This window comes from Hirundo rustica, chromosome 3 (assembly GCF_015227805.2).
Source record: "Hirundo rustica isolate bHirRus1 chromosome 3, bHirRus1.pri.v3, whole genome shotgun sequence".
Lineage (NCBI taxonomy): Eukaryota > Metazoa > Chordata > Aves > Passeriformes > Hirundinidae > Hirundo > Hirundo rustica.
In genome coordinates, this window is record NC_053452.1 from 33639622 (window position 1) to 33652259 (window position 12638).

Here is a 12638-nt window from a genome sequence, read left to right on the forward strand (position 1 = left end):
CGTATCAATACTGGAGTTGTACTTGGCAGCCCCTGAGGAGAAGCAGTGTGATTATTTCTGAGCACCACAATTGGTACTGTTGACTGAAGCCAGGCAGGGTAAAGACACAATCTTGGTGGTGGTGTCTTTTTGCAGCAGGCATCAGTGGCAGAGCTGTCAGCACTAATAATACTGGAGCAGATCACCTGGATGACTTGAGCTTCCACTACAGATTCTCAAGTGGCCAAACCAGAGCTGAAAGGGGAACCAAAGCAACATCTTGATGTCCATCTTTTTATCAATCCTTGAAAAGTGTGATGCTTGGCACTCTGAGTGCCAGCTAATGGGAAAGATGGGGTGGCATACTCTGGGATGCCACTTCTGCTTGCATACTAGGAAACAGCCAGTTTTGGTGCTCACCTCAACCAGTTCTGAGGCTGACACACTCAACTGCTTTTAGCAGAAATATCTAAAATTTCAACTTCCTCTCCCTGCAACCAGGGAATTCGGATAAAACCCATCAAACTCAGTACCCTCCTATTCCCCCTCGCCTCCACTGAGGCTATATAAATGCTAGTTACACAGCTCAGTTAAACAGGATCATATGTTCCAAGTGACAGACAGATGGAAGATTATTTTTGAAGGAATCATCGGAAGATAAAAACTTTAACAGAGGAATGCAAACATGAGAAGGGAAACGCATATTAGAGGCCTTTTTAAACACTAAGAAGCAGAGCATCAGTATATATACATACAATCACCACAAAGAACAGCAGCACATTCCATTCTGGAAAACAGCTATAGACTATTAATCAGGCAGACTGTCAGTCTAAAATTAAATGGAAAAGAAACATTTTACACAGTATTATAAGAAAATATTCTAAATCATACCTCGGGTGCCAGGTATTCTGGAGTACCACAGAATGTTTTCATGGTTGCTGCGTCTGTGATTCCTTCTTTGCAAAGTCCAAAATCTGTAATTTTTATGTGTCCATCTTTATCCAACATTAGATTTTCTAACTGTGTGTTGGGGAGAAAAATATTCCCTTAGTATTTCTTAACAGGACAGATGGATGCATTGCACCAAGTTTGCAAAAAAAGAGTTATTTCTTGCAACAGAATGTAATTCATTTGTAATAAAAAAAAATACAGCATCTACTATATTATGGCATTTAACCGTGTTTACTGCCACATAAGTTATATAACTAGTTAATACTTTAATACAATTTACAATAGTAAATCTCAGGTCAATGACTTCAGAGGTTTCCTTTGCTCTAATGTGACAGCCACTGATCAAGATACTTTTTACTCTCTCTACTGTCATGAAACAGCCTGTATTCATAAATCCTTAAAATACCTCCAACTTCCATAACCTTTTCAATAATAGCCAGAACTGGGGATAGGGCAGCTAGTAATAAAAAAAATCCTGAGGTAAATTCCTCCTTGTCTACTTGCAAAGGACACTTCTTAAATTGTGAATATATACCTCTGCATGCTTTGCGTTGCTTTTTAAATATCCTTGCTTTGAAATGTGAAAGCGTTCAGAATAATAGCCAATATCACTTTCCCAAAAGGTTTTAGTTAGCTGTACTTAAAATACAGATAGAACTGAAACCAAAGAAAACATTCTGAACAGCTTTTCTCAACAGAAAATTATTTGGTTTTTTACAAATTATAAGGTATGTAGTGAAAATACAAACATAGAACAACCATGGCCCTGTCCTTCTAAGTCTGCATAAAGCTTGAAATATGATCCAAGGTACAGATCTCCTGTTGAGTCCAAGTGTGTTACAAAGAAAATGCAGAGTACACAACACGAGAAACAGATTAATGATGTCAAACTCCTCTTTCTTTATTATTTAGAATTTAAATTAAAAACTATCGCCTATCACTCCTTGACCAGACAAGTCTATATTTTGCCAGGATTTCACAGCACTTCACCTTAGTACAACAGATTCTGCTACAAAGAGGCAGCCCAGTATTTTTTTTTTCTGTTTGCCTCCCTGAGCAGGACTTGCCTACCGTTGCCTCTTCTCCTCGGTTCCTGTACAAAGGATTGCATGAATGAATTCCACTACTGTGCACGCACAACAGGAAAGCACAATTTCCTGTACATGAAACTAAAGGCTTGACACAGAAATAAAATTGTCTCATCATGGAATTAAAGGTTCCTCCTCCACAAGTTAGAAAATGTTCCTGTTGAAAACAGAGGTTATTTTTCCATAGAACATGGTCACAGTGCGTCTCAGAGTACCCTGGAGCAACAGAGTACCAGGAAACTATATATGCTGGCCAATCTAAAACAAACTATATTCCAACAACAGGAATCTTTCCTGAGATACAAAAGACAAAATAATTTTGAAATCAATGCTGAAATAAATTCTTTTCCTGTATTCTGAATTCTTTTAAATGTTTCCAATGCATACAGAAACACCTCTTTGCTGAGATAAAAAGAATGCTGTCCCATTGTCCCAATTCACCACTTCCCTGGTTTGGGGACATTGAGAATTGTATTTGAGATTTGTGCTGAAATCTAAGTTAAGTTATGAGCAACAGGACAGGGGGTAGGGAGGGTGAGGATCAGAAGTTTAAATCTCCTTCAAATGTTGCTACTATAGTATCCTGTTTCATGTCATAATCAAGTTAAAGTCAGGGAATGTACCCATCTAGAGATTACTATATCAAACAACTTCCTCCAGCACGCACAGAACTTAAAACTGAACACAGGTTTGTTTGGGTTTTTTTCCCAGTAAATCTGAATAGTGCAACTTTATAATTACTTTGTGTATGTCCCCATAGTCTCTGCAAAAACAAAAATTTGATTACTTTTTTTTCTTTCTTTTTTTTACCTTGAGATCACGGTACACAATCTTCCCAGAATGCAGATAGTCCAGGGCAGAGACAATTTCTGCACCATAGAAGCGTGTGCGGTCCTCTGAGAACACCCGCTCTCTCGACAAATGGAAAAACAGCTGCAGGGTAAACAGCAGGGACAGGATTGTAATAATTACTGATTTAGTGGGGGAAATTAACACAAACATAAAACACCTCTCATCACCATATTGTGATGATAGATAGTGTACTCTCAGTGGACACTCAGCACTCTTAGACAGCAGCTGGCTTATCTTTTCCAGGTTTCCAAAGGGAGAAAGCGAGCTGTTAAATCAGCGTTTTAATCAATATACCAATCTTGTTTAAGGCATTCTGCTTGCTACTCATTTAACCTTCAGTTACCAGAGGAAAAAAAAAAAAAAAAAAGTATGCAACAGCATCGTTCTGTACTTTTCCCTCTGCCACTTTCTCAGATTTTTGCTTTAAGCCACTGAGAAATACCACTAAAACGTATAGATTTTGGTTCTGCCTCATGTTTTTCAGTGCTTCAGTAACTCTTCTTTGAACTGAAAAAGGTCTAGTTCTTCAATAGACCTAGACTGAGTGGGGAACTGGCATTTTACAAATCACACATTCAAACTGCTAGCAGCAGTAGTAACTAGAAAAAGCAAATCAACAATGCTTAGGGCTTATAAAAACAAATCTATGTATTTAGTGTATTTCTTTGCTACAATGTAAATATCAGTCTGGGTGTTTTGTCTCTTTAATACTTTTTTAGCAACAGCAGTGTGCAGACACTTCAAAGTCTTTCAGCAAAAAATAATAGTCATTATGTCCTGCCAATAATTTCAGCTGCAATGAAAAACTGTAAGATGAAGCTCTATAAGGTTGTCAGTATCTTAATGGATAAAACATCACCCTCAGAACCTGGAACATCTAAAAAGGCATATTTTAGTTATTCAATTCAAATACTTTCTAAAATGGTGAGTTTTAATTACTGCTTAAAGCAAGTTTGGGTAATTACTCAAACAAATATTAGTGAGTATATTTCTGTATTCTCCTCAAGACCAAATCAGCCATGTTACAATGTTTTTGGCTTCACCACAGGAGTTAACAATCAACAAAACAGAAATAAAAAAATGTTATCATTTATGAATTAAACACATACAGTGAAATCTGCAACAACTATGCATTCAGGTTTGGGTTTGGTTGGGTTTTTTTCCCACTGTTTAAGCCATCAAGTAGATGAGAATTCTGAAATGGCAAGGCAGGTTTTAAAAAAACCAAAAGCTAGCCAACAAAAAAAAAAAGCCAATGATGTGCTTAATCTGTCTTTATCACAACCTACTTTATGCCTTCAGAAAATCTACACTATTCATATGGCACAGAACAGTGTAGGAATTACTGCAGCTATTTTCAGAGGATGGACTTCTAGATGCGGCACTCGGGGATGGGGTTTAGGAGTGAATATGGTGTTGCTGGGTTGATGGTTGGACTAAATAATCTTGAAGGTTGCTTCAAACCTTGATAATTCTGTGACTTCAATACATAATTTAGAAGTCACAGCTATGAACTAGAAGTCAACTTCTTTCCTGAGAATCGTAATTCATAATAGGTGTATCACTTTTGTCCCAGTAAACTGAGACTTTTTGCAGCTTGTATCTGTATAAGCAGAGACTTCACAAAACAGAAAATGTGCTACGATTTAAAGAAAATATTTAAAATTCTGTTCATTGTATCTGGATTCCCCTTTCAGTTTCTTTTCCAGAGCTCAAGACACCCTGTAAAAACATGGCAAATCTGCATGACAAGGAGGATCTTTAGGATCTTTACTTTGCAGGTGTGTCTGTTGCTGCTGTTGCTCACCTGTTTAGGCACCAATGCCTGGTGGGACATGAGCCCCCTCTGAAGTGACTTGCTCTCTGTACTGATGGCTGCCTAGCAGTCAGTGCAATCACAAGACCCATCCACACTAAGCAACCAAGTCTGACTTCATGAAATGCCTCATGTATTACCAAACTGGGAAAAGAGCAAGTACATTTCCCAATTTGTGTGGTCCTTTCCATGCATTTCTGTAGTATTTAAATAGAAAACAAATACCGCTAAGTAGAATTTCATTCACATAAAGCAAAATACAAAATTTACATAATTTATGCCTTTATGTCTGTTTCATAGTCTCTTTCCTAAAAAATGATGCTACTCATTTCTAAGTGTATACTTGTTTTGATGGATTAAAATGAATTAAAAATATAGGTCAATACACTCTGAAAATTTTTAACTTCCAGTTAGCCCCACATTTCATATCTACTCTAAAGGACTATTGCAATTTTCTGTTTGAAAGAGACTAATTCAGTAGCTGAACACCAGCCTTAGAAAATTCTAAAACTTCAGGATACTTGTCACCAACAGTTTTGTTTTAGTTTCCATTTAAAAAGTGTCCCAAATCTGAATCTGAAATTTGATAGCCTGAAAAATTACCATACAAAAAAAATTTACTTTCTTCAGTGCTTATTTCCAACAAGATTACTGATACTAATTAAAAATACTTCAAAGTAAAATGACCAGCTAGAAATAACTAACAACAGTTGTATTTGTCAAAGAAACTGTGAGCTTCTGAGTCAGCTTCTTTTAATGTATGTGACACTACCGTCACTCTTCTTCACATTATCACAGCACCAAACAGAGTTGTCACCAAACCATACTTGCTAGTTTTGAATGAAGAACGTACATTTAGATATAAAAATGCACATTAAATGCTAATTCATACACTCAGATAAATGCCAAGGATATTAAGCAGTTTCTAAAATTATAATAGGGAAAGATGGGAGATTACAGGGGATTACAGCATAATTTTTCAGCTAGTTATTTAGCTGGTTCACTATTTCAGAATAATTCAGCCACTGTGTTCTATTTACAATTGTCAGGAACAGGAAGATTATATTTATTAAGTCAAAGAAGGAAAAGAAGAAATGTGATGGAAGGTTAAGAAAAATTTCCAACATTTTCATTATTTATTGATTTACAGTTATTAAATATGTGCTATAAAATCACTGGAATTGCAATAGAAATAGCTTTGGCACAAAGAAAGCCATTTTGCACCTAACAGCTTTGATGGCATACACGAGGGTGCTATTGTTACAGTGAGGACTGGAGATACAAATTTCCTGGTATGCCTTTAAAAAACTGAACAACAATGTTGTCATGGGGTTTTTCCTAATAAAAAAATTTAATGGAAAAATTTAAACTAAGATCAAACATAGAAGTATATTAAGCTGCAGATCCAAGCATGCTAAATTTATGAAAGACACAACCTTGTGTCAATTGATAGGTTTAAGTTGTACGCACGCTAGGGACCTACTTAGCATGTTGTAAGTTGATTGTCTGGCTCTTGCTGTTGTGTATTGGGTATGCTCAGTTCTGCATTTTATATCTGAGTGTTGATTTTGCAAAGCACTTGCAAGTAGCAACCTTGAATTTTCAAATTATTTATTTCTTGTTTCAGACTGTACTGCTTCCTGGCACATTCAATACCCAGAGAAATTTAGCACCCTTACTATGGATTATCACAATTTAAGGCTAAGGAACATTATCTTGTTTACTTATTTTTGAATAAGTAGGTTGTAAATCCTCTGTCGTTTTCCTTCTTCTTCTTTTTTTTTTTTTTTTTCTCCCTAGACAGTAATAGCACTTGTTCAATTACAAGACACTTAGCTCTCCGCTGCCTAATGAATTCAAGTAAGAGCTGTGGAATAAAAATGCCAAGAGGAACAGAGATTCAGAATTCTTATGTGGAGAACCATCTGAACAAATTTTAGGGTCTAATTTTATTATACACATAATTACCAATTAAGTTTGTTACAAAGTATGGAATCTGGAATTATCCTTAAATGCAGAGCAAGGAAGTTAATCAACTTATTAGTCAGTGTACTCTGCAGAGTAATGTATGTAATAGATTTCATTCCAAAACCTTTTTCAACCCTTAAAGCAAAACACTGGAAATAAAAACTGGGAAACATATACTCCAAAAGTACTCCCCAAAAGTAAAGAGCCATTTGGTCAACTCAGCTAAGCCAGATGAATATTTGTTCCCCTAAAATCAAATTTCAGTTTCTTAATGCTACTTTAATATAATTCCTTCAGTACAACAAAGGTATAGAGAAGTAATTACAGTGGCAGATGTATCCTTCTGGCCATACACTGCAATACAGTTTATGATCAATAGACACTGGTAACCATTTCACCCACAGAGCCTAAAAGTAAAACCAAATGAAGGCAAAATTAAGATTTTGGCCCACGACAATTATTTCAAGCTTGGGCATTCGGCAGCAAGAAAAACGTTTGCAGTATAAGGAAAACATATTCAATATTTCCATCGGAATAATCTGTTTGGAAAAAAAATCCTCTAATGGTTTGCTTTAGAACATTGAAGTACATAATATGCTGTTTTGTTGGTTTTGGTTTTTTTTTAATGGAATCCAAAAGAGAATTCTTTACTGTACTGCTTTTGTACACTGCACAAGAGCACACACATAGACCAGTAAAACTGATGCAGTTACATTTTCCTTGCAACATGTTCTCTTACTAACTAAGCCCAACCAAGCTGAAGTTACATAGGCAAGGCAAGGCAAAGATAAATTGTTACTATTGTCGAGGGATATTAACTTCACTGTGGATCGAGCTTTTTAATAGATATAGAAGATTTTTGCTTACAGTCCTTTAACTCAAGTACTTCTCCTACAGTATGACGTTCTGTGCTCCCTTCCTTGACTCATTTCCTTTCTAGCCATAGAAAGAGGGAGCAAAGACTCCTTTGAGAGTCTTTACTGACCACAGTTTTTACTACTGTACTAGGGCAGGAGCCTAAATTGTGGCATTTTCTTGCTTTCACCTGCGTAGGAGACAAGAATACGTACACAAGTTTCAAGAACTCCTTCATGAGGAGAACTGTTTGGATTATAGTGCTCCTAAAAGACATAATCCATGAAAATTCCCAAGAAATTGTTCAGGCACTATGTTTACCTAAAAAGAAATATGTAATCTAAAGGAATTTTAAACAGAAACACACTGAAGGTAGCACAGCACTGGAGAGAATCAAAAGCAACACAGTACATCTATGGTCAATTTCCCACTGGAAGGATAAAATTAAAAGATGAGTTTTCAACACCTTCAACAGTCAGAATACATAGGGAAATGTAACTTCCTTGGATCACAGACAGAATAGTAGAAGCAGCAAAAGAAAAAAGTCAGTGTATCATATAAGCTAAAATGCTGACTAAACTTTCACCAATTTACTTTCAGTAACTCTGAGTTAATTACAAGTCTATTTTTACAAATATGAAATCCTGTATTTTTTGGAAGACACTGACTAAAGTCTGAAATTCACAAGAAAATTTGGTAAGATTAAAGATTTTCCTATTTAAAAAAAAAAAAAAAAAAAAAAAAAAAAAAAAAAAAAAAAGACAGTTTGTCCAACTTATTATTCCAGATCTCTAGTCAAAGGGAAGCACATGGGCAAATCAAGAGAGTTTCCTCAAAGAATACTACCAATTCTCAAAAGGCCATTTTGTTCCCACTGTGGCAAAACTTCAGAGTTAGCTTCACTGAATTAGAGAGCCATCAGCAAAGTACATGAGCAACACACAAACAGCAGCATGGTACCTGGAAGAAAGTAACCCAGTCCTGGCAGGAGTACATTGCAATTGCTCAAATCCCCGAAGCAAAAGCAGGCTGCCACCCACAAACCCATGACACACGACACTTGCAGCTGTAGCCACCGTGGCACCACCCAACGCAGAGAAATGCATCGACCGAACTACAGTCGACCAAAACACACTTGGAGCATTCTCAATCATAAGAAAGGAGTTGAAAACATCCTCTGTGGGCTCTGCTCTGCACTCAAACAGGATGGAAAAGTACCTTTCAAAAAGACAAATAGCTAAATTACAGGATGATGTTAAAAACATACTTTCAAAGTGCCTCCCCAGAGATTACAGAAATGCAGTAAATCTTACACAGAGGAAAACCATGAAGAATTAGCTAGTTTATAACACAATACTTAAAACTCATTGCAGACAGCATTGACTTAATATTGGTGTTGTAAATTCAATGTCAAATAAGCCAGCTGAGTGTCCAAGAGAAGGCTGTTAGCCCTTTACTGCTGACGGAGATTTTTGTATTGGGTTTAACACCTGTGATGTGCAGAATTTGGTTTATACATTGAGTTAAAAAAGCCATCCTCCCATATGAGAACCCTATAGCACCATATTTAGGCATGGCTGGTAGAGGATGGCCCAGGATAAGCTGGGATCTAATGTGCTGCAGGCATTGGGATTATAGCTAAGCACAGTTTTATTGCAGAAGACAGCTAAAACATAATGCAAACATTATGTATCATGCCACAGCAATTTCTGAATTAAGAAAGAGTTCTTTAAGTAGAAAACCTCCTTGTGGAAACACTTAGTCCTTCAACATTATCATGAAGCACACAGTTGACAAAATAAAGAAAATCTCCCAGTTCATGTAACAAGACACAGTCTAAATAGCAAAAAGCATCTAAAAGGTAGATAAAAGCCCTCTTCTTTGATGGCAGTTCTCTAATTCCATTTGCTGGGTATAATTTTGGATATTTCATTCTTTAGTAAGCAGCTGAAGGACAGCAATGGCTTCAAAGCTAACAACACTCTATTAGCACTTTAGTTGAAATTTCCAGAATACACAGCAAGTGAAGTGGAGACAAACAATGAAAAATATGAATGTTCCACTCTTTTCCAATAGATATTTGTAATAGTTATAGCAAAGAGAGCACACATTTCACATTGGGACCAAAGTAACACTCGTCAACATTACTTTTGCTTGTTTTCACCGGATTATGACTGTTTCATGCCAGAACGTGCCATAATATGCTTAAGTAAAAAGAACAATAAGCAAGTATATGCAATTATTTCTCTAGCATTAAATTATCTCTCACTATACAGAAGTCTGATTTTTTCAGAAGAGGAACTAGTTTTGACAGAAAAATTATAAAAACGTCAACTTTTTAAAAATAAAACAGTTTGAAAGCCCTTTAATGATACTAGAAAGCAAAAAGGCAAGGAAAAAATATAACCTTAAGAAGTGTAATCCAATGACAGCCTTACTATTACAAGTGCAGAACACCTTTCTTAAACTCACCTCTCCTCCGTTAACATACTCCATCACAAAACACAAACGATCCTTCGTCTGGAAGGAATATTTCAAGGACTTGCAAAGAAAACAGCAAAATCAAAGCAATTATCATTTTATATTAACCCAACATCTTGCACTTAAACTGTAACAAAATTTTATCTTTTTAAGTTGAAAATTCTGATTTTGGTAAGAACTTTAAGAGTAATTGAAAGTGTAACGTTTTATCTGGAGCTTGAGATTAATTAACACAAAAACTTTCAAGTGTTTCTTCATCTCTGCTGCATGTCCACTGATATGAAAACATCATGCTTATTACAATAAAGTATTAAATGGCTACTAAAACACACAATTTTCATACTTCATTTCTTATTGCCATACACAGTAGCAGCTATTTCCACAGTGCACATGAAGAGAGAGATTATCACATTCTTTTAAATTTCTCCCAAATGAAATCTTAAAAGTCATCTTAACATTTAGTATGCTTTCATTTCCAAAGCAAGGACTCTCCAGTTTCATATTATGAAATGTTAGGAATGCTAAGTGCCAAATTAATATATTAATTTCCACATCCTTTTGAAGTTGCAACAGATGCTATGATCTTAATTAAAATTTTTGATTTATCAACGTTGACTTATCAATAATACCACAGAAAATCTACAGATGAAGGCTTGGCCTAAAAGCAATGAAATGCAGTAGAACTACGTGTGACTAAACTGCATGTCTCAATACAAAACTTGATGATGAATAACGGAAAGATAAGAAAATAAAGCTGCAGTACCATTGTTGCATTTTTCGATGGGAGGTATCCCTACTCCTGCTTATCATTACACTCTAATTCAAGAAACATTGCAGGATCTCTTTCATCTTTACTGAATTTCCAAGAATGTAAATGCAATCCTCTGCTTTCCAAAGAAGTTTTTCTAAATAGGAAAGCTTCCATGCTATACTTTGAAATACTAATACTAACAGAAAAAAAAATAAAATTCCCTGTCTTAAAAACAATGTTCATTATATATTGAAATAAAGGGAAATATTTTTAAATATATTCTTAAGCAAGAGGAATCAGAAGTACTTCTAAAGAAACCACGTCTATAGTTAAATCAATCAATCATAATTTTTCATGAGTCTCAAAATTATCATCTTTTAGAAGTCTTTCCCTTCTATTAAATATTAACCATATGAAAACAAAGGTAGTGGGTTCTTTGTATTGAGTTTTGTGGCTCTGTGAGCTACTTATTTTGAACAAATAGTTATTTTTACTGTTTTACTGAATTCTTAATTAAATTCTCCTGGAAAAAAATACTTACCCGTCTGTGAAATTAATAACTTTTATTTTAGAAGTGTTCATATACAAAAACTGCAAAAAATTGCACAATAGTTACACAGTTCTACAATTAAATTTATTTTCAGTAAATAAATTTCAGTACAGTAAAGCTTTACAAATTTATTAGAAACTTTATTTCTGAATTCTTAATTACATATCCTGATAAAGGAGTTCATAAGGACCAGATAGCTACTGATTGTTTACAAACCATCATGAGAAAGAAATCAAAATTTGTAAAATATGTTCATAATGGATGTTAAATATTACCTCCTAATGTACTTAAAACTAGTTCCCAGTACTTACTGTTAAAAAAGGGTGTCTGGTGTTTTTCAATACTCTGCTTTCTGTAAGAGTATGAGCCACTTCATCCTGAGAAATAAAGAGAAGAAGCAGGTCTGAATTAGGATATAAAATTGTTATTTAATTAATTATAAGGAAAAGATCAACACTTTCAAAAAGAGAAAGCTGCTGAACAGTTTTGAAAAATGAATTCATCTTCACATTTTTTTGAGGAAATATTTGACAAAAAAACAACGTATTTTATTTGGTTTTCTTATTTTCTGGCTTTAAAATGAAGTCTTTACATACAATTCAGAGAAGAAAGAAATTATAATATTGGATTTGATAGCTTAAAAACACAGTCATCACAGCTTCACAGTTCTGGTATGAATCACCTGAACAATGTATCTTCAGAGCGACTAAACCAATGTGCGAGACATGTACACATGGAGTAACTGACAGGCAAATACAAAACCCAGTCTCATCTAGCCAAGTGTTAAGTAAAGTCAGGTTTTCTGTTTTTAAACTTTCACTTGGTTTGGTGCTGGTTTTGTTTTTATCCACCCAAGCTGTCCTTAGGAGCCCAGCAGCGAGCAGCGCTCCTCTGACCAGGCTGAGCATCCGTAACAACACCGGCCTCATCCTTGGGAACGGGAGATGCCCACACAACCCCCAACTCATTTCCAGCCACAATTCGGAAAAGAGGCACTTTGGAGAGAGAGGGTGACACCTTCCTGCCTGTGGGCCTGAAGGGGAAAGATAAAAATGAGCGCTGTAGCGAAGCGAGAGAAGGAACCTAAGCCAGTTGCTGTGGATGTTTGCTTCCCGGCAAGCTCCTCCACGTTTGCTCCCTGCTCCCTCCAGAGGCCCTCTCCCCAGCCCCTGGGGTGGGCACCATGCAGGGGGACAGGAAGGAGCCTGGGGGTGCCAGCGAGGCCCAGGGACACGGCTGTGGCCCCTCACACCACCAGGTGTGCAGAGAGCGGAGCTGGGCACGGGTGAGGATGGCGGGCAGAGGGCTCACCCTGAGCTACAACACCAGCGGCTCCTGAGGGCTAGG

General features: G+C 36.2%; 1 protein-coding gene across 5 annotated transcripts in view; it reads right to left on the reverse strand.

Moving 5' to 3' along the window:
* Positions 1–12638, reverse strand: part of AKT3 (AKT serine/threonine kinase 3) — a 154013-nt gene that overhangs the window by 37678 nt on the left and 103697 nt on the right. For all 5 annotated transcript variants that reach the window (XM_040057628.1, XM_040057624.2, XM_040057623.2 and 2 more), the window contains exons 7-10: positions 11603–11668; positions 9982–10050; positions 2829–2951; positions 871–999 (exon numbers count right to left, since the gene is read on the reverse strand). In XM_040057628.1, the coding sequence (XP_039913562.1) occupies positions 871–999; positions 2829–2951; positions 9982–10050; positions 11603–11668 (387 nt within the window). The remainder of the gene's footprint in view (positions 1–870; positions 1000–2828; positions 2952–9981; positions 10051–11602; positions 11669–12638) is intronic.